The sequence below is a fragment of the Vanessa tameamea genome, chromosome 29, assembly GCF_037043105.1.
Source record: "Vanessa tameamea isolate UH-Manoa-2023 chromosome 29, ilVanTame1 primary haplotype, whole genome shotgun sequence".
Lineage (NCBI taxonomy): Eukaryota > Metazoa > Arthropoda > Insecta > Lepidoptera > Nymphalidae > Vanessa > Vanessa tameamea.
Window position 1 is genome coordinate 535248 of NC_087337.1, and position 23241 is coordinate 558488.

The 23241-nt window shown below is 31.7% G+C and overlaps 2 protein-coding genes across 3 annotated transcripts in view; one reads left to right on the plus strand and one right to left on the minus strand.

Moving 5' to 3' along the window:
* The window catches only part of LOC113400623 (RNA-binding protein Musashi homolog Rbp6), a 126092-nt gene that overhangs the window by 93836 nt on the left and 9015 nt on the right, over positions 1-23241 (plus strand). The window contains exons 2-3 of one of the 2 annotated variants that reach the window (XM_026640258.2): positions 16418-16566; positions 18627-18832. In XM_026640258.2, the coding sequence (XP_026496043.1) occupies positions 16418-16566; positions 18627-18832 (355 nt within the window). The remainder of the gene's footprint in view (positions 1-16417; positions 16567-18626; positions 18833-23241) is intronic. The other variant, XM_026640259.2, reaches the window with a different exon arrangement.
* Positions 21753-23241, minus strand: part of LOC113400627 (cyclin-dependent kinase 9) — an 89815-nt gene continuing 88326 nt past the window's right edge. The window contains exon 6 of the mRNA XM_064219917.1: positions 21753-21764. The gene's annotated coding sequence lies outside the window, so the exon portion shown is untranslated. The remainder of the gene's footprint in view (positions 21765-23241) is intronic.

A 23241-nucleotide genomic window follows, 5' to 3' on the forward strand; every position in this document is an offset into this window, starting at 1 on the left:
AAAAATACCCAATATAAAGAGATCATTCCAGAAAATTAAAAAAAAAAACAAACCTTCATTTTAAAAAAAACTTTATTACTATACATTTAAAAACAAAATTGCGCAAAGATAATTAATAATACATATGCTGAAACTCAATTTAAAATCCATATACACTTCACAGGAATGTATTTAACATATAAAATACTCGATATTCCATTTTCTTACCATCTAATAGTTCCATGGAGACGGTTCATAAACATTTCCCGATAACCCAGCCTTACTGCATATTGGAGACATAATTTAACCACAGAACAGACTATAAGTTTACATTATAAGTGATATATTTGTAATAGACATTTTAAACTCAACTATTTACAGTTTTAATATCGGTTTATAGACATTTATTTCTCAAAAAGACAAAAAAAAACAACCCTCACATTGTTAAAAAAAACACGTCTCACATTGAAAAATGTTGACAATTTTTAATGAAAATATTGTGGCGGTATTCGTCGTTCTTGATTTATGTTATTTATATTATTAATATTAATAAGGAATATCGTTGTAAGTTAAAATTTAGTTAACAAGACGTTTTCAGTGCGTGTGTATGTTATAAAACAAAAAAGAGATACTTACAACATTTCGTGCTAATTTGGAATTAAATATTTGCATTGAGTTTAAATTCTTGTGACTCTTATACTAGATTTATAGATAGAAATAAAAAAAAAAGAATTTTATTTTAATTATAAAACAATAGATTCGCTTAGTTTCTTGTCCGTTCTCGGCGTCCTTATTTCAAAATGGTGGTAGCTTCAGATGCATACACTTAAAATAACAACTCCAAAGCTAGTAAGAGCCTACGTTAATAAAGTAAATTTGATTTAAAGTTTATTTGATGTAACTAACTCGTATTTATCTCGACAAACAAGCAAGTCTATAATACGAACATTATGCGCTCGCTTTCCTACACAATGCATAACTTTTCATTATTCTCGTATGAGAATATATGTCGGAGGCTTATTGTAAAAGCAGTGTTATTATAATTTCACAAGTGATATAACACTGAACTTTGTCAATCAAACACTACCACAGTGATTTAAAATAGTAAATTCACTAGTAATAACCTTATTTAAGTTATCAATAGTACCTACACTAGGATCATAAAATTTGACAGATCGTTTCGATTTTAGCGCGTCTTGGTTTGACCACAGAGTATATAAACAGTACATTTTTTGACACACAAAAGTGACATTTAATGCTGGTCGCATCAGTGATCGTCTCAAATCAGCGGTTTAGCAAGATTAAATAATTAAAAAAAATACTTTACTATTTGTAATAGTATTAGTTAATAATCCTGCGTCATATTCGTATAACTAACTGATTGTGTATATTAATAATAATAGGTAAGACATCGAACTAGTATTTGTCTGTTGTATGTCTTTAAATATTTGTCTGAATATAAATTGTTTGAAGGATTTTAAATCATTTTGTATGTGAATTATGTTTATTAATGAATTATGATGTACTTGCTGACTGCATGGTGGCCATTTTCTAGAGAGATTAGCCAACTGCGCATATTATAACTGCACATATAATATGCGCAAACTCGAGTGCACTACGATTGGACGATAAGAGACCTAGAAGTAGGATTTGCGTATTTCCCGAGGCCCAATCTTAAGCAAGCAATAATCTAGCCTCAAAAACATATCTTTATAAAACCTTTTGGGTTACCTCATTGCATTACCGATGGTACAAGACCTGCCTGACTGCCTGGTCATCGGCGTTCGGTTTAAGGCGCGCCTACACGGGACAGTTTTTTTCAATAATCTTATCTTCACAAACGTGTTGTCCGAGCCTTTAGTGTGTCGTGTTTATGTCTCCATTATTTTTGATGAACATGTGATTGTAAATATTTATATAACCTTCATATTTTTATAACCTTCATAGATTACGGGTACTGAGAATTTCTTATCAAATAAACACAATGCCTTTTATTCTTCTGATCCAGGATTTAACCAACGACCCGAATTCTGCAGCCTTTAAATCTAGACATTAGCCCAACGAAATGAAAGTTTCCCAGTATGTATATAAATCCTATAAACTTCGACAATTCGTAAAAACGTAAACATTGTTATAAAATCGCCTTATCGAGTTTTTATGTATTACCTACATAATCCGCCACGATTTGTCTCGAGTAGAAATGGATTTTTAACAATTTTATTTTTAAAGACGTAATCAAACATTTATATAACTGAAACTTCTAAGTTGTTTATTATTAGTCATTTGATATTGACTTACTTAAAATAACTTTATAATCTAAAGCAAAATTAGGCCTTATTATGTAGTTTTTTAATATTTTTTTTTTTATACAGGCAAGTAGATTGTCAGATCTGATGATTCGTGGTCATCTTCGCCTATATTAACCATGCTGTCCAACGCTACTGCTTCTCCAACGCTGATAACTAAGATTTTGTGTCCCTTATGCCTGCAGTTACACTGGCTCACTCACCATTCAAACCAGTACACAACAATAATAAGTTTTGTTGTTTGATAGAATGTGATTAGTGGGTGGTACCTACCAAGACGGTCACCGAAAATCATCGATGAAACAAAACTGTGCACAACCTTAAAATTAAAGTTTTTTTCATTTTTAATTAAAAAAAAACCAAAGCCAATTATATTTTTAAGCCTGAAGTCGCGTTACATTTTTCAAATTAATTATATTCGGTTTTTTACAGTGTAAATTTATTAGTTCGTATTCATATTCGGAACGACTAAATTAAAAAATATGTTTGCATAATTTTTAACGTTTGCTACTCGTAAAATAACCTAATTTTGCCTTTTCGAACCTTATATTTTAACTCAGTTCGTTCAAATAGCTCGTTATTTGTAGCCCACAAAAATAATCAATAGGACAAGAGGTCCGCGATATATCTAAAATATGAAACTAGGGCTTACTACTAAAGGAATAAGAGTTATAATACTAAAAAGCCTTTCAATCCTCTATGAGATTTCATTCGTTAGCTAGCATGGCGCTACCTAGCGGAAAGAGGCAGTACTAAGATGGCATTCGCTTAACAATATACTTCCGTTTCTGTGACGATAGATGGCGTTGTACTTCACAAACTTGTAACTAGAACAGAATAATAATTCAAACATAAATTTAGCTATTTAGTCTAAGCTAAATTGTTGTTTTAATACAAACCTAATCAATGAAATATATCATTATATTATACTTTATAGACATTTGATACGTTACTTTGTTTGACATCTTTTTTTTTAAGAATAATTTTAAGGTACATATTATATTTTTAAAGCAATTCATATTAAGATGGAACCACAGACTGAGGGATTGGATTATTTTATGGTTTGAGTTACATAACTTAGCCTATATTATAGCAATTTTTTTTTGGACAAAATATGATGGTGGCAGCACAACAACTACATTGTGATATAATACAATTTTTAATAACACACATTAGTAGCATATATAAAAATTAGGTACAACCTATTCCAATGGAAGTAGGAAAAAAGATAAACAAACCTTAGATTTACGTATTTCATGCGATTTGCTAATAATTCAACTATATTGTGCAATACTAAGAGTTTATGATTAATATATAATTATTTATAATACAACACTGTTACACTTAACTACTTATATCCACTTTAATTTTACATCCAAAATATCGATAACAATTTCGTTGACGTTCAAAATGCCTTTTTTTCTCAAATCCATAGAGAATATCATAGATTGGCCAAGCTCATAGTGCTGTGTCATTCCTGAATTTACGTAAAACGAAACGAACCAGTTTTTTCCATTCACAAAACAGTTCTTTAAAACGGTTATAAAAAAAAACCGGTTTGTTTTCATAGGTTCGAGAACTTACTATGCTTACGATACTTTACTGAAATATGTATATTCAACGCTGGAGTCATATTATATAATTTTGAAAATAGTCGACTTTCTAATTTATTTGGATTAATTCTCCGTTATGCTCTGTGCCTATTGGCTTTTAAAAAAAAAGTTATGAAATATTTTTAAATTATTTGTAATTTCAACTATTACGGCTGAGGATTACCCGATTAATAATATTAATAAGCAGTCAATACTAAATCTGTAATAAAAAAAATATTAAGCATATAAGGAGCCTACGAAAACTTTTTTTTTTGTTTCGTAATTTTTATTGATTCTTATCAATAAAAATTACGAAAAAGTACAACCAATTTTATATTGTATTTCTTTAGGAATAAGATTCATTGTGGCATATTCGTTACTTCAAATCCAAAGTAGTTTCTTATAACTGGTTTAATATTCATACAATAGTAGTCCTTACGGCGATCAAAATAGAGTGTTTAGTCAGTTACACGTGATCGAAAATGTTTCGCGAAGCATTACTAAAACGATGGCCGCCGGTGCCGAGAGTCGTCTCGTTCGTTTTAAAGCTATATGTCCTATAATCAAGAAACAGTTCGTTCGTTCTTTATAAAATAACTAGTTCTTAAAACCGTTTCTGAAATAAACTCCCAGCACTACTCTCGACCAATGATATCGCGTCAATTTGCAATCAAATGTTGTTTATTCGGCTTTTTTCTTTTTTATCGTTGGAATAGGAAATCTTCAAATGCTCACTTTTATATATATTTATAGATAATTGTAATATGGCCCAAGATGTTAGATACAAAAACGTTGCTTATTTAACAATATTCTAAAATTGATCTGAATTAATTAAAAAAATAAATTATTTATTTGAAATAAAAACTATAAAGATTATCACTACAAATGTCAAGTACTAATTATAATTATAAAGAAATTAACTTACAAAAAATTTGTTATTAGTACTAGTAGTAATGCGTAAGAAAACTCCTTTTTAAATCTTTATTTTTCATCAAAAAGTCACACTTAGTCGTTAATTCGCCAATTTGTGAATTATATTTATCGTCGTGATCCGATATCGAAGTGAGATTGTAAGAAAGCCGTTATTTTATTTTCCTTAAATAAATGCATGTTTTGATAAATACCCGCCAAAAATATTAGAATACAGATAATAAAATCTTAAGCACTGTCATAAGTCGATTAACAAAATTAACATTCGATTTTAGTAGACATAAATAATAATTATTGGTTCAAAATTCAAAGTAATTATTTATGATTATTATTTCTATGATATATTATAGTTACAGATCATTAAAATCAAAAATGGTCGTTGCGTGTAGCATAAATTTAATCGAATCATTCCCTCAACTAGCACAGTTTCTCGTACACATTAATTAATCTGTATTTCATTTAAACAACATTTATTTTCAGACATTTATGGTATAAGGAATTAAGTAATCTTCAAAATGTTTTCATAGACAAATATGCTCATCGTCGTAAAATAAATTTAAAAAATAACGGCAGTAGAACGTAGACGTTTCACGATATTAAATATTTTTTGTTTAATAAATTATATTTTTGGAATATTTTATTTTAATAATAAGTCAATAAAAAATGTTACTATTGATTAAAAAAAATAATTAAGATTTCTTTGAACACATATTTTATTTTGTATATTAATATAATTATTACCTACGAGAAATTAACATTAAGATTGGACTGAAAGATTATGAGTTCTCTTTCGCCCACGTAATCGCTCGTCACACACGATAATATGCCGTTAGATACGATCAAAGTAAACATTTTACTTCATTATAGAAATGAGTAGGCATGCACCCGAAAATATATTATATAATTAATAATTTGACTGACCTTTTTAAATTGACGTTTTAAAATAAAATGTTTTTGACATTTATTTCTCTTAAACATCTAATGACGCTCCTATTTTTTAATTTTTATCTGTTGCGAAATTCAGGCATGTAAAATAGAGTCTCATTATTTTATCTTTTTTATTATTATTTAGTGCATATTTTTAGTATTCAATTGAGTTTAAAATTTCGATGTGGCTGTATGTTTGTTTCGTATAACATTACAATAAAAATTTCCAGATTCATATAAAAAATATTGTAGATGCCACCTTTGGTTCTTTTTCTTTTTTTTATGACTTTATTGTCTGTACCTTTTCAATGTTATAAAATAGAATATACATTGAAATAATACTAACGTTTGTTTACTCAGCGTACAGATTGATATAGACTATATATTACGTCAATACTATAAATACGGTACCACAAACATGACCGAACAATTCGGCGCCAATATCCTCTCGTCGGTTCTTTCCACGTCGTTAAACCGAATATCAAACGCAGATGTCTATAAAGTATAACATTATGATATATTCGTGAGCCGTAGGTTCGCCATCCGGGCTTCTTTTTAGTCGGACAATTCTGTTCTAAGGGATCAGTACCTATACTTTGTGGTAGGGCTATGTGCACGCCTGCTGGTTAGGTACAATCGTATATGTATATACTGTTTCAGTTTGAAGGGTGAGTGATCTAGCGTAACAAACAAAATACCACATTTACGATGTAAGGAGTGCTTGTTATTTCTTATAGCGCTAATGTCTATGGCCAGGATAGACTACTTACCATTAGGTTGGTATTAGCAATCCGCATTTATACATATTATATTGAAATGAAAAAAAACAACACTCGAAGAGCAGAGCCGATTTATTGGAACTTCGCTTCGTCCAAATTATTCAATGCTTACATGTTCAATAACTTTTATGTAATATCTCATTTTTATTTTGATCTTTTGCACAATCGACAATCGCTATGTGACTTTGACCAGTCGCTTTAAAGCAATATTAATGTATTGAAAAATAACGCTTCAATGTTTTCTCCATAAACAGTAATTTATTCGTAGCGTTCATTTCAAACATTCGCAGCATATTTAATTTAATTTTAATAATATTTTCGTTAAGGTGTCTCGTTATAATTCATTTTATGTGATATATTTAAATACATAGTTTCATATAATATAATATACCAACGATACCTATTGAAGCTTCATTTTCATATTTAATCATGGCAACCCTAGTGAACTGTCACTCGCGTGGGTTGCCATAAAACGCAGGCTCCACTTGAACGGGCGGTTATTGCAAAAAGTGCTGAGATAATGTGTTTTGTCGCTTTGTTGGTGACGGTAGGCGGGGCTTCGATGATTAAGTGCTTACGAAGAGTTGTTTAAAGCGCTCCAGTCGAAATTGTCTTCATTAATTACGGTAGTTATCGGACGACATACTTTATGGGAGTCTATTATTGTGACCGTTTCCTAATTCCTTTGCCTGTTTGTGAATATCTTCTACATATAGACTAAATATCTTAAGTAAATATAAGTCGCTTATCACAGTGATATTATATATACACTTAGATTACTATGTTTTATTTATATGTTACCTATTTTAAAGGTATAGTCTATATGTACATTGACGGAATTAAAGTATATAGCACGAAGACTTCGTATGTAAGTTTTGTGTATTTGCATAACGTTGTAATCGCAACATATATTTATATATAGGTTAAGATAATTTTTTCTTTGTGTAATCACGTGGAATTACTGATCGTATCGTCAAGAGGCTGTTATCAATCCACATGGAATCTCGTTCATAGGTGGTTACATAATCAGCCTGTAAATTTCCCACTGCTGGGCTAAGGCCTCCTCTCCCGTTGAGGAGAAGGTATGGAGCATATTCCACCACGCTGCTCCAATGCGGGCTGGTGGAATACACATGTGGCAGAATTTCGTTGAAATTAGACACATGCAGGTTTCCTCACGATGTTTTCCTTCACCGCCGAGCACGAGATGAATTATAAACACAAATTAAGCACATGTAAATTCAGTGGTGCCTGCCTGGGTTTGAACCCGAAATCAAGATGCACGCGTTCTAACCACTGGGCCATCTCGGCTCTTAGGTGGTTATACAATATATATTTTTTAATTTAGTTAATCCTTCCCCCTTTTTTGCCCAGGGAAGCAGACTGTTAACAACCAGTATTTATCATATGAATTTAAATAGAAAAAACTAATCCAATCCGATTTATTTCTCACACTGTGCACTAATAATAACGTTAATATCGTGACATAGTTAAAAAGTATTCATAAAATAAAAAATATATATGTTATTTGCATTTTTTCATATTGCACCAGTCAATTTATAGGTTTAAAAATAGTACATATATTGAATATGAATAGAATTAGCAAAGTAAACATCGTTATAATAAATGAATACAAAGACGAAACATAACTAATATTATAAATGCGAAGGTAACTCTGTCTGTTACTTCTTCACGCTTGAGCTGAACCGATTTAGATGAGATTTGTTGTGGTGATAGCTTGAGTTCCGGGACAGGACATAGGTTTTCTAGCAAATATAAATATTAATTCCATTGATAAAGATGTTCATTATGTAAAGTTTATAATATATATCTATACTCAGAATATCAAAAATTGTCTCACGACGTTTTATAAGTGGTAGTGCCACACTGCATACCTTCGGGTTGCAGCCGAATGGGCCGGCACGCCCGGGGAAGTACCACTCTCTCACTTAAAATCGGCGTAAAGTGGTAGTGCTACCGACTCAATAAACAATCTTTGTTTCCGATAAGTATTTTTAAAAAAATACTAATATAAAGAAAATTATATAATATCTATATATATGCAATATAAGCCCTATAACACCCAGGAATATTGTAGCTACCAGCGAAAAATTTGATCATTAGTTCCGAAAATAACAAACAAACAATTTACCTCTTCTAATTATTTGTATCGATAAATAAAAAATCTCAATTTAGACACCATAACGACGTGATATCGAAGCATCTTAACCGTAAAAGTCATTACGTAAGTTATAAATTTAAACTCGTAACCAAAAACCACCATAAATAAAAACATAAGCCCATAAAATTACAGGCACCACCATAAACTAAATTGAAAGTGTCATTAGGATCGATCAATGGACACGGCAAATCGTTTCATCCCATTCCACGCTGACACGGTCGTTTGGAAAACGCTTACATCATCAGGAAAACGTAATGAAAAATGTCAGGAGGAACCACGATGAATTTCCAACAGATTCTCTGTGTATTAACATCTTTTGACTAGATTATTTGACGTTTTATTACGTCAAAGAAACGATGTTAATAAACGTTGAAATCACAACGTGGTTAGAACGCGTGCATCTTAACCGAGTAGTTCGGGTTCAAACCCAGGCAGGCACCACTGAATTTTCATGTGCTTAATTTGTGTTTATAATTCATCTCGTGCTCGGCGGGCGAAGAAAAACATCGTGAGTTATTTTTCAATACATGATACCTGCATGTGTATAATTTCAACGAAATTCTGCCACATGTGTATTCCACCAACCCGCATTGGAGCAGCGTGGTGGAATAAGCTCCAAAATCTTCTCCTCAAAGGAAGAGGAGGCTTTAGCCCAGCAGTGGGAAATTTACAGGCTGCTAATGTAGTGTGACATTTATTTTGGAAGGTAAACAACTAAATTGTAAATAGGTTTATGTGGGCTGATTCTAAAATCTTAACCTTACATCTAAACCTTATTCTTGAAAATCGAAATACAAAAATACGCCTTTTTGACATTAGTTAAGTTAAAATTTATTTATTATTAAGGACAATAATAAATAAAGTTTAACTTAACTAATGTTAAAAAGGCATTAGTTAAGTTAAACTTTACGCTATTATGATTTTAGATTTGGCAAATAGCAAAATCTGGTTTGCATTTGCACCAAAAATTTACTTATATGAATACGCTTTTGATTATATCGGACCCAATTCAATAAAATAGATTTTGGAACATGTTTTAAATCACAATATTCGAGGTATATAGGCATAATAGAGAACTACATTGTCAATCAAATCGAAGAACAAAAACTGTCGTCCTGGGGAAACGAATTGAAGCTTACAAATTTAATAAATGTGAACTATTAAACGTTGCGAACATCGCCTCGCTGTGGACGAATAAATAGACTAATGAACTCGGTACAGTTCCCTCGTCAAATAAAAAAGCGGGATAAAAACTATTTCATAATGAGAGCCGGGAAAAGGCGTTGTCATCTTTATGGGACGGTTTTTTACCATCAATCTCGATCGTCACTGCTTTCCCCTTGTAATCAATTGGTTTTGTCGTGTTGAGATTTCGTGAATTTTACTTTTCTTATCTGAACTTTCCGAACATCACTCTAGGCTAGTCTATTAGCGTGACATTTTGGGCCATTCAAACTCTTATTAGAAGTCTATGTTGCCTAAAGATTTTAGTTTCAGATGCTTATAGAAATAGTGTTAAATTTTGGCACTAGCAATACAGCTTAAACGGTTTCTCCTCTACATATAAAACTATCAAGTTGGTTAGTCTTTTCCTGCCCCAATTAAGCTTCTTTTTTACTTTTTCAAATATGGATTCATCTGGAATTTCAAGCTCTATAGCACGTTCAGGCCACAATCTATCGATAAGTCTATTGAGATATATTCTCGACGATATTCAATCAATCTTCAAACAAACAGACCCTCAATGAAAATACGAGAAGTGAAATTGAAAAACTAATAAAATGCTTGGATTATTTTTAGATAATCTGTGAGAACGAAATGCTTTTAGCTTTATAATTACAACAGCATTTCGATTATTCGCCGTTATAATGGCGCAACTCAAGTCCAGGTTCAGATTTAAAGGATCCTGCTACAGTAGTTTTTTAAGATAAATATTCAACTTCTTCAAATAAACAACTTTAACATAATATATTTGTAAATATAATAAAATACAAGGCTCTTGTAGTATATTTACATATTTCTTAATATTAAATAAATAAATATTGGACAACGTCACATTCATTACTCTGATCCCAATGTAAGTAGCTAAAACACTTGTGTTATCGAAAATCAGAAGTACCGACGGTACCACAAACACCTAAGACAACATAGAAAACTAATGAATTTTTTCTACATCAACATGGGATTCGATCGGCATGGGAATCGAACCCGGGACCTCGGAGTGGCGTACCCATGAAAACCGGTGTACACACTACTCGACCACGGAGGTCGTTAAAAATATTATTCTATTAGATTCAAAAATAAATAAGGTACTCCACTCCAGGGCCTCCAGAACTCTAAATCCGGCCCTGCTTAAGTGGAATTTCAACATTTCATGTGCAGTCACGTAACAAGTTAGTGTTTATGTCTTAGGAATTTATTTTCGTGACAGATTTTCGACAATGAGTTTCATATTAATTAAACATTTCGACTTTTGATTTTAAATCTCGTAGAAACATAAATAATACATATTCATTATTATTATTAGTGTTACGCGCATAATATTGTATAAGAATATCTAAGTATAAATTGTTAATGAAAAATGTTAATTGATTTGATTTGATACACATAATTTATCAGTACGTCAGGCTGTGTGCGTGGGGTCTTTATCGGATTACAAATAAAAAAAACTTATGTCTCTGACTGTACAACGTAGGTATACATATTACAAAAGTACCTAAAGTCATAGTAAAGAAATTGATCTCCAAAAAATGTTCTACACATAAACCTAGGAATCATTAGATACCCTAAAATTATATACATAATTATATATAGTTGTATATAAAATCAAAATAATAATATTCTTCATTCAAGTAGACTCATAAAAGCACTTTTTAATCGTGTTACAGTGTTGACTTAAATCTTAAGCTATCAACGGTTCGAAAAGTAGATTCTACTGAGAAGAACCGACAAGAAACTCAGTAATAATAATATATATAGTATGACAGATAGACGTAAAAGTATAAACGAATTAAATCGATTCCCGAATGGAAAATTCGCGAAACACGTCAAATACGTGGGTGTGTTAATACTCACGCGAACAAAATGAAGGCTTTGTTTAATTACTTTACGTAATGTATTGTTGTACTAACCGTGCATATTAATTAAAACTTAAGTTAAGCTAAACATTTAATTATATATTTAATATTGTACTCTATTGAACTGAGGGGTACTGGCACCTTGAACATTTAGCATTTTGATATATAATATGGAAACCGTGATAGGAAAATTTAATTGCGTACACAATTCTATTAATATTGAAGGTATTTTCAATACAATTTTCTAATTTAATTTTCAATAATATTTTCTTAATTAAAATGAACATTGATGTCAAAAGCTTACGTGATCTACGTCTAATAAATAAAAAAAAAAAACCTTTTTATTCAAATTGTTTTTATTTTTCGCAGAAAATCATGGATAGTCTGTTAGGAGTTAATAGTGCTAAAATAAATATTTAATTTTATTGTTACATATTATGTTTAATGTTAAATTTTTCAGATACATTTAAGCAAGTCTTAAATGAAAACTATACGGTTTCGTTTCAAAAAACGATTCATAAAAAAACGTAACGATATTAATCATCACTAGGACAAAAAAAGGATCCTAAATCGAAATTAAATTTTATTATTTACCACTAATAAAATAAACTACTTTAAAAGTCACAAACTCCAATGGGAATAATGACTGGCAAATTAAATATATACTCTTGAAATGAAATATTTATTACTTGGACGGAATCAAAGGTTACTTACACACGTACTAAATACAATTGATTCGTATTTTATGAACGTTTTTTATTGTAAAATATCTTTTTTTTTTTGTCCTAATTCCCAAACAAAATTTCGACTAATATTAAATCTTTAACAAAGTTATTCGATTAATGTAAGAAATTATTTATACTAATGTTTTCAACGTCTCGGCATTTATTTATTTTATATAAATAATGTAAAATATCTTCCACAATAAACCCCTTAGCAACAAAAGCCTAAAAGTGATAAAATTTATTCGCACGTCCACCCCAAGGAAGATGGCCGTGGCGGCGATGGATGCAGCCAAAGATGGCGCCCGCATGCGCATCACTTCGCTCGATACATCCACCCTCCGGCAGTCATAAAACATTAATATCACTATACCCGTTAACCCATTGAATATAATATAAAAAATGCAAGCATTAACACTTCCACATAACGCAAGCACAACACTCAGGCACTGACACTCGTTGATCGATCGAAGACCCAGTATACGCCGCTCCCTTGAAATAACAAGACCTGCGAACAGACAATATTGGCACAACACGGAAAATAAATGATCATTTTATAATGTTCGTCGTCGTTCCGTCGTGATGCAAGTGCAACGAATCAGCCGGCTTGCCCCGACGCAGCAGTAGCATGTACGTACTGCTGTGACAGGACAATATGGCAGAGACGCGCGAGGCGGCGGCGGCGGGCGTCGAGCAGCGTGTGAGGCAGCGCGTGAGGCAGCGTGGCCGATCGCCGCGCCCCGCCGTTCCGCGCACGCGCCAAAACCACCCCAACCCCTCCGACCGCTGACCGACCTCCCCTTCCACGCCCTCAATGAACGCCACCCTCAATCAACTATCGATTTTCCACAAGAAAAAAATGTGTTTATTCATTATCTGTGCATTTTTTTCGAAAGTTAATCACACACTTTTACATCCTGTATCCGATTAGGATAAAACTGAACCTTGTCTATGGTCAATGCCTGGGAATTAGGTTATAGGTCACTGACCCCGTCGCTCTCCGCGCACGTATCACGGAGCGAACTGCGAAATATTCGTGCCGTTGTCATAAGTTTTCGTTGAGTGGATCCCGGTGGAGCGTATTCCATTTCAACTGAAGAGTAATTCACACTACAATCCGGCTGCAAAAGCTACTGATTCACTCCACTTTACTACTAAAAAAAAATTGCACAAGGCCTCGTTTCGTTGAAATGTTTACAGGGTGCCATTCAAAAGGTTAAATTAAAAACGTAATCGTAAATGAGAGAGCTATTAAATTCTTTAGCAAAACAATTTTGCGGCAAGTTTTACCTAAATAGAGCATTTTAACAGTTACATGGCAACAAAGACGCGGAAATACTGAACAATTAATTTTACGTCCCGCCTTTACTACAAAGCTTTTGATACTGTTCGTGTCGGGTTTTAATAAAAGAACTATAGTTAACACATTAACTATATTGTTGGTGCCAAGTTATTGTAACTCCTCAGATAATAATAACATTAATAAAAAGCAGTTTACACGAAACAAATACAGATAAACAATAAAGAAACTTAAAAATCTTAATTTTATTGCAATGTTAGGGATTCTTTTATAAAATATGGTTAGATACTTGTCGGTATATATTTTAAAATAACAATTTGTTGAATTAAGCCCCGTTAGGTACTGTGTTTAGGAAATGGTTGGTTTCGCTTACAGATAATAAAATTGACAAAATGACGTTTGACATATTTTACTAATCTGTAATTTTCAAACATACCTGCTGTACGTAAATAGCAACCTACTTTTGGCTTCTGAATAACGCCTCGTATTCTACGGATTGTAGATCAAAACGAATTGTTTTATGAATATTAACCGTAATGATTTACAAGACAAGATTGAACAAAGAGAGATCTTATTATTAAAATTTAACAAAAAAATATTGATTTAAGACGAAAAATAGACGCCTTTGATAGACATGCTATGCCGGTGTGACATTAACGGTCTTCGGTGAACTGTCTGAATTCTTTTTCTAGCTTTTGTCTAAACTGTCTGATTTCAATGAATGACGTTTTGTCGGACTTACAATACTGACGTAATCACTACACTTTCTCGTTTCTATATATTTTAAATTAAACTGAATAATCAGATTCGTTCGACGTAAATATTATCTAAATTTTAATTATGTTATGTAATTAATTCAGCTACTTTTACATTTTAAATACTATCAACAATGTATCTCCTCCACTTTGAACGTATGTACGTATTATTATGGACGAATAGGAAACTATAAAACTCGATGTTAGGATTTTAAAGATTGGTATTAAACATGGTATCTAAACAAAAATAATATTTATCCATTGCAATCCTTTTAATAATATTAAATTACCAAATTTATAATCTGTAAGATGAGTAAATATTTAATTTTGTGCAAAGTTACAACTAGCCAGTAAGTAACTTAAGTATTTTTCAAGATTATATATTTAAACTGTGGGAAGAATTGTGGAAATGAAAGATCCCCACATTACTTTCTGAAAAGATAAATTGTCCGAGTCAGCACTGATTTATAGTCGGAAAAGAAATTCTTAAAGAAAATATCTTTACCGCGCGGACATCTATCAAGCAAGTTTCTGGCAGGCGATTAGCGGACCTTAGTACTTTTTGCTTTTATGAATTTATAAGAAAAAAACTCTTAATACCGAGTAGCAGGTGCAGACCGTTTGTATTTTTTTTTATAACAACAATTTAAATAAAAAAGTTCAATGTATAATGAGAGTTTAAAAGAAAAACTGAGATTTTATATTACGTTACTGTTAGATAAAATCTATTGTCAAGCCACATATTGTTCCCTGTAAAGAAACAACGAACGATATATTCAACGAAAATAAAGTCTAATATTTCAAGACAACCGCGCGTGTGTACTAGGAGCTCATAGCGACAAGAAAATTCTTTCCACCCTACGTAAAAGCGAGAGGGCGTTAAGAACAAGGAGGGGTTCATTTAGTGGATAAAGAGGTCATACGTTTCTTATGTGAAAGCCTCCACGTGTGAAAGAGATAGAAACAGCCCCATCCACCCGGTGAAGATGAAATGCGCAACGGAGGAGGGTAATTTCAGTGGAGCAGCTGGACTACACCGGAATAAGTTTATTTTCAATATAATAATGACGCTTCCCGCCGGCGCTGTATTTCCATTACATGAGCTTTTGAACGGAAGATTATTTTCTCCTTTTGCTGGGCTAATGATATACTATCGCAACTGAATATTCATATAAATAGCAAAACAACGATAAAAGATACATTTTGTTTTATAAATAAAGTTAAAGTTATATTCCAACAAAATAGACTGAAATTTATTTTTAGAACAAAAGTACACATTCCAATTTTATATTTGTTTGAATAAAGTATTGAGAGCATACTTATGAAACGTTATAAAATGTGAAACATTTTCGTGTTTCAAAAGCTAAATAAATATCAGTTCAATTTTTGCATAAATTGTTGAATAAATAATTGAAAACGATACATTTATTTAAATGTAACGTAAAAATAATAAATTCAAATAAAATACATAACTGGAAGAAAGTTACATTCTATTGTCTTATTATCTGTCAATGACACTTGACAATTAATTCGCGACGCTTTAAGGCACTACATTCAACAATAATTTGAATATAAACGAAATAGTTTTTTTTTAACATGATTGCTTTTATTGATATGTAAATAAGATTATTATTTTATAACCATATATAAATTTAAAAACCAGAATATATATACTTTTTTATTTTTTTTTAAATACTGGCTTAATGAAAAAGTAAAATGTTACTGGTTTGTTTGTCTTTTACTTTTTTTAAGAAAGCGTTTCCCGCGATTTACAAATCTGCGACGCTTAGTCGCTCGTGACGAGTTACGTAAAGTTTATTGTTTAGTTAGTTTGTGAGTTGTGTTAGTAAGATGATGGTGTATTCCAGCGGTGCGTTGGGCGGGCTGGAGGTAGTAGACGGTGGCCTGGTTGGCGGCGAGCTGGCGGCGCACGTGCTGAGCGCGCAGGCGGCTGCCCACGCCGCTGCAACAGCCGCTCATCAACAGCAACAACAGCAAATTGCTGTGCAACAAATAAGTAAGTTAAACAAAACACATTATCCTCTTAAGGTTTGAAATAACTTAAATCTTTATAGTTAAAAACGTAAAAACATTTATTATAGCTTAATAGCATCGTTTTAAAGGAAGTTCACTTGGATTTATTAGTTGTTTATACTTTCTTCAGATCAAATCAAACAATGAAAAAAACATCATAACCATCTATTACTGTATTTGAAACTGAAAATAACAAAATAAAAACTAACAGCATATCAAATATGAATCAACATTGAATTAGTATATTAAACATGCTACTTTTTTACATATAAATAAATTATTATAATTGTTAAAAAGACTGAAAAAAATGAAACAATAAACATTCCAAATGTTTATATATACACTTTGATTAGTTAATAACTCATTTTAATTGCTACAAAAGTAGTCTTTAAATATCTAAGTAATAATTTTATGTTGTTAAAAGACTGTACCTGCACAGCCATTTTAATAATTATTATGTGGATGACATTCATTTAAATTACCAGAAAATTGACATTTTATATACAAATAAATAAAATTAAAGTTTTTAATTCATTAATTTAGAATATGATTATAATTTGACTAAAAATTACACAAAAAGATCACATTTCTAATGCTTAATGTCTTACAATACACAATTATATAAAGACTGTACAATTTCTTGTTCTACAAAAAAAAAATCAATGTAAAGTTAAAACTGTAGTCATTCCCTCAATCTATAATTTATATATTACTCATATTATAATTGAGACTTGTTTAGTTTAATGTTTCTGTTTCAAATACAGTCCTTTTTTTATAAATATATAAGCCAAATGGGCCACCTGTGTGAGTCTGATGCTAAGAGGTACTGTCCATAAACAGGAAGAAAAAGTTATTGTATATAGTGATAGTTGATAGATGCTAGTGATTTACATTATAACAAAGTCATCGGGAGATCTAGAATTATTGTTTGGGACCTTGTATCCACTCAGGGTAGGTTTTGGTAAAGTAGACACCAGAAAAAGCACACATAAGTAATGTTTACTAAAATTTTTAATTAGACAAATAATGATTATTGTTTGAAATAATAATTACTCCTAAGCCTGCCTGTATTCACTTCTGAACAAATTATTGTACATGTTGCTCTGTAACATCCACTTACTAATCACTCTTTCACTGAATAGTGATATTTTTTATTGCTGTAAGTTTTGTTGATTGTGTGAAACAGCACAAGGAACTTAACATATTAGTTGCCATTAACAAAATTTAAGGGAAAGGTTTATGTATGTAATACTAAGTATTGTTATAATTTCATATATAATCATTTGTAAAAAATACATCGGTAAAGAAGGCGTATTATTCGATACAAGATTATATAGATGATAAAAAAGCGTGGAGTTAATGCTCGTTGACTTCCAGGCAGGAGACATAACATACATATATAATTGTATTTAACTAACATGACTGTTTTTTTAAATATTGAAAAAGAGTATCTACTGAGTTTCTTGCTGGTTCTTGGTAGAATCTACATACGAAACCGGTGGTAGCTCTGCTTAATACAGTTTGTTAAATGATGATTCAAAAGTGCTTGTAAAAGCCTACTTGAATAAAGTATATTTTGATTTTTGAAATGTTCTGGTTTGAAGGGTGAGTGGTCCAGTGTAACTACAGGCACGAGGGACATAACAACATGGTTTCATACACTGCCTGAATGGTGAATGTCTGAGTGATGGTGAACACTTGGCCTCAGTTGACCCATTTGCCTATGTGCCTTGCTTTATTGTCTAGTTTATTTATGAATTGTTCAGATATTGGTATGTCTTTGCTTTAAAAATAACAAACTAAATGGATTGCTTAAGCTCAATAATCCAAACAAAAATTTGCACTCAGTAATGCTAATAATTCCTTATAAAGTCAAACATAGGGATGGGAAACTAAGATGTTATGTCCCTTGAGTTTTTATTTACACAAGCTTACACACAATATGAGGTATTACTATTTGCCGGAAGAATAACTGAGTACTATGCTTTGATTCACCGAGATTGACCAGCCCTTTAGAATATACCTTTGAATTTCCGTTAACAGCAATATCTTCACCCATCACAGAGACATCACCGTCATCCGGTCGCTCAACACCAGTGGCTACCACAGCAGGCACCACGTCACCGTCGCCGAGTAAGCTGTTCGTCGGCGGTCTCAGCTGGCAGACGAGTTCTGAGAAGCTCAGGGAATACTTTGCTATGTTTGGACCGGTCACCGATGTGCTAATCATGAAGGATCCGGTCACACAGGTAAGGGTCATAGGTGAAATTATTCGATATGTTTATAATGAATTAAATTATCTAATTTAATATTAAGATATATTGTTGTACAAATGTATGTGATTAGTGTTATTAAGTTAGGTTCAGTGGATTCAATATCTGGTCAAGTCGAATGTGAGAGCAACGTTTTATGTAACGTTTTTGTGAAACGTTTCTTATGCGAATTACTATCTATCAAGTGTACTGTGCTGTGTTCATATTTCTTATTATTTGTTGATAATTTTAAATTTACCAAAAGTGTATTTTTTTTATTTTTTAATTAAAATACTTTATTAGTTTAATTTAAAAGCAATATATTAAAAAAATCTTAGTATAATAAAATATTCTAAGGGTAACTTAAATCAATATATATATTCATTATTAATAACACGGAAACATTTTTAAGGGGAAGGATATCTGTAAGGAAACATTCATTTGTCATATTTTATGAGTTTTTATTTCATTTTTATATGTGTTTAAAGCTTAGAGTATTTTAATACTTTTGTAAATATAACTTACTGAGGAAAATGTTAGGAATTTAGATTGTAATTTGATTTGAATTTAGATTGAACTAAATTTATGAGTTACGTTATGTGGAAATAAATGTTTGTAAACACATAATAAAAAAATAGTAGAATAAACAAAACAGTAGTTAATACATGCTGACGAAACAGGCAACTGTTTATTAAATAAGGAAAAAAAAAACATTACTACAATTTTTTTTTTAAATTAACATTGGAGGTTAAGCAAAGGGCCACTTGTGGCCACTGTGTGATCACCGCCCATATACATTGCACTGTAAGAAATATTAACCATTCCTACAGTCACCAATGTGCCACAAACCTTGGGAATTAAAATGAATTATCTCATGCCTGCATTTATACTGGCTCAATCACCTTTTAAACAGTAACTCAATATTTAATATTGATGTTTTCCCGTTGAATATGTGTATGTTGATGCTACCTACCAGATCTGGGCTTGCACAAAGCCCTACAACCGAGTTGAAACAAGATATTATTAGTTGGCAACATTGTATCATAGATTGGCTTGTCATCCGCACTAAATTTCAGCTCAATTGGTTTAATAGAAGTTTAAAATTAAGTTTACTTGGTAGAAGAGCCGAGATGGCCCAGTGGTTAGAACGCGTGCATCTTAACCGACGATTTTGGGTTTAAATCCAGGCAGGTACCACTGAATTTTCATGTGCTTAATTTTTGTTTATAATTCATATCGTGCTCGGCGGGGAAGGAAAACATCGTGAGGAAACCTGCATGTGTCTAATTTCAACGAAATTCTGCCACATGTGTACTCTACCAACCCGCATTGGAGCAGCGTGGTGGAATAAGCTACAAAACCTTCTCCTCAAAAGGAGAGGAGACCTTAGCCCAGCAGTGAGGAATTTACAGGCTGTTAATGTAAATAAAAAAATTGGTAGGACTTCAAGCAAGTCAAGCTCTCGCCACATTCTACACTGGCAACAACCCCTTTGTATGGTTGTCTTCTGATTTGAAGGGTCAGGGAGAGTAAATAAAGGTAGCTATTTATTTAAGGGGGGCTCTACATATATAATTATAATTATATATAGAGATCATTATATATGGATATATACCAGAGGGCATTGGTACACACACACAGTACGAGACACGACTGGGAATAAAGACAGCAAAAATTACAAATTAGATAACATATAGTCATTAATTTAATTTAATAAAATATTAATACGTTTAACGTCGAGTTAGGGAATAGATCTATATAATAAATAACATCTTAACTCCCGAGGTTGGTGTTACGTTTTCAAAGTAAGGATTGGTTAATATTTCTTACAGGGCCAATGTCTATGGCCGGGGATGTCCTCACCATAAGGTGGCCCGTTTACCAGATAAAATACTTTTAGCTGTATAATTTGACCGAAATATAGTAACACTGAAATTAAATAAAAGGTACGTTCTTGGATACATCCAAAATCCTTACTAATATAACAAAGGCGATATTAAATCTTGTCGGTTAAGGTTTTATGTTCAGCCGTCTAAACTGACTGACCTTATGAAAAATAATAGACCGAAGCTTAAATTGCGACGAAGACGCTCCTTTTATTTTTTTTAATCAATTCCTTAGAATATAAACAAAGTAGCAATTGATACTAATCTAAGAATCAGGTGTTTAATGAAAGTACTCTAAGCTTTAATCTAGTTATTTATTAAATTAATTAAAAAATAAATAAATTAAGTACTCCTACCTACCAAAGATAATAATATAATTTCTCAGACAGCATAGACTATGAAGCGGAACTAAAGATGGTCAGTGTTTCAGCGCCTGTTATGGCGGTTAGGTGAATAGACATAGGACGGATTGGTTTTTTGTACCATAAACAAAATGTTTTTTTTTTTTTTTCGCATCTTTTAACGAATAAGATGATTTATTTTGTCCTAAGCGTCAGAATGTTTATTCTTTCGATTAAAATGTTAAGGCTCAGTTTAACCGAATCGTTTATAAGTTGATTTTGTAACGGGCGATTAATATTTAAACGTGGTTTAAATTCACCATCGCCTTTCTGACTCTCATTATTAAGTCGAGACGAAACGTAGCGGTTTTGAACGATATAGTAATAGGTAGTGTCCAAATGAAACAAAATCTTTCTTCACAATTAATAATTTGTTCAACCGGAAGTGGTTTCACGATCGAAACTGATACAAAAATGGTTCTTTAATCGATCTTCCCGATAAAATAGGATCGCCAAATTATATTCACTCCTAATATTAAACGTTTACAAGCCTCCAGCTGTAGCAATATCCGTCTTTGATCTATTCTAAAATAAAAATTTGTTTAGTCAAAACCGGATGTAGACAATACTCCAATTAAATTAATTCTGCTACATAATAAATATGCTTACAGTATGGTGTGACTAAATAATATTAATAATGACCTTTAAGCTTATGATAACTTCTTATGGGAGGGTAAACCGCTTCGTTACGTAACGCTTTACGGCCGCAGTCTGTCTGCCGTCCCTTTCTCTAACGCGTACGGCAGCGATTAGTTTCAGTTATCACTTCTGGCGGCGTCTCGAGACGCACGCGTTTTTTGTTTTTTTTTTATTTGGTTGAGTGAAATTAAATTAAATTTAAAAGTTGCGTTCAATTGTTTATTTTGTTTTGGTAGATTCAATATTACGTAAAAGGTTTGATGATGAAAAGTTAACGTGTTAAAGCATTTATTATTATTATTATGTTTTCATAATCATTATTATTTTCATAATGTTCTGAAATACGCATACTGTTATTTAACAGGTACTTGTAGTATTAAATGGTTCTCTTTTAAATTTTAAACAGTTTTAGTTTTGTTTCATTAGTGTTTATGCGCGTTGGTTTTCGGCACAATACGCCATATTCGAAGTTAAAAATAATATATTCCGTTTTACAACGTTTTTAAACAATTGGATGAAATAGAATTATATAAGCTTATATCACAAGTTTTTTTTTTTTTATCGACATTTATCGAATAATACAATCAAGGAAGGAGGAAACCTTCGGCTTATTTTTAGAACATGTGAACATTTATATATTATATGCGCGTAAATCGCGATGCAACACTTTCGGTTTTATATATCAGTCCGGGACGAGACGTGGTGCTGAACAGACCTATGACAATATTTTGCAAAAACGAAGCACAGGGGGTGTGAGAACTGCGCGGGGCATATTTATAAAGCTTAATCGAGCAAGGTCAACCATTTCTCGAGATTAAAACGCTCGTATCCAATATTTAGGCAATATTTAGTGAATAAAAAATATTTAAACGGTTAATTAAATAATAGCGAACACGGCCCTAAATGGCTTACCCCTGCTTGAGATATTAGATCTATTTTTTTTTTTTTTATCAAGCAATATGAAATCTTTAATAATGTTCCATATTTGAATTTTTGAAGGATCAAATGTGACCTTGCCACTTGAATATAACAAATTAAAGGTAAAATATCAGAGAATTATGTATAAAAAAAATGATTTTTGTTTATGGTACTGTAGACGAGTAAAACTAGTTGGGCTATGGTTGAGATGAAGTATTTAGGTACACTAAAACATATTTAAATATGATAAAAGCATGCTAGACTCACTAACATTCTAGAAATTGTTAGGCATAGACTAAAACTTTCCGACTCTTGGCCTCTATCTATCTAAGTTTTGAAAACTGTGTAGAATCCCGTCTCGGAGGTTGGTGTTGCCATGTGAGAAATATTCAATTGTCGATATGAATATGTCATTACATTAAAATTGTAGTAATCGATAAATTTTTAGTTTATTTAATTTTTTTATTGTTCTTCATTTTAAAACACATACTCTTTAGTTGAACGCAATTAATATTGTATCAAACATTGAATCAAAAGTTATTTGATTTGTTTTATTTAATTA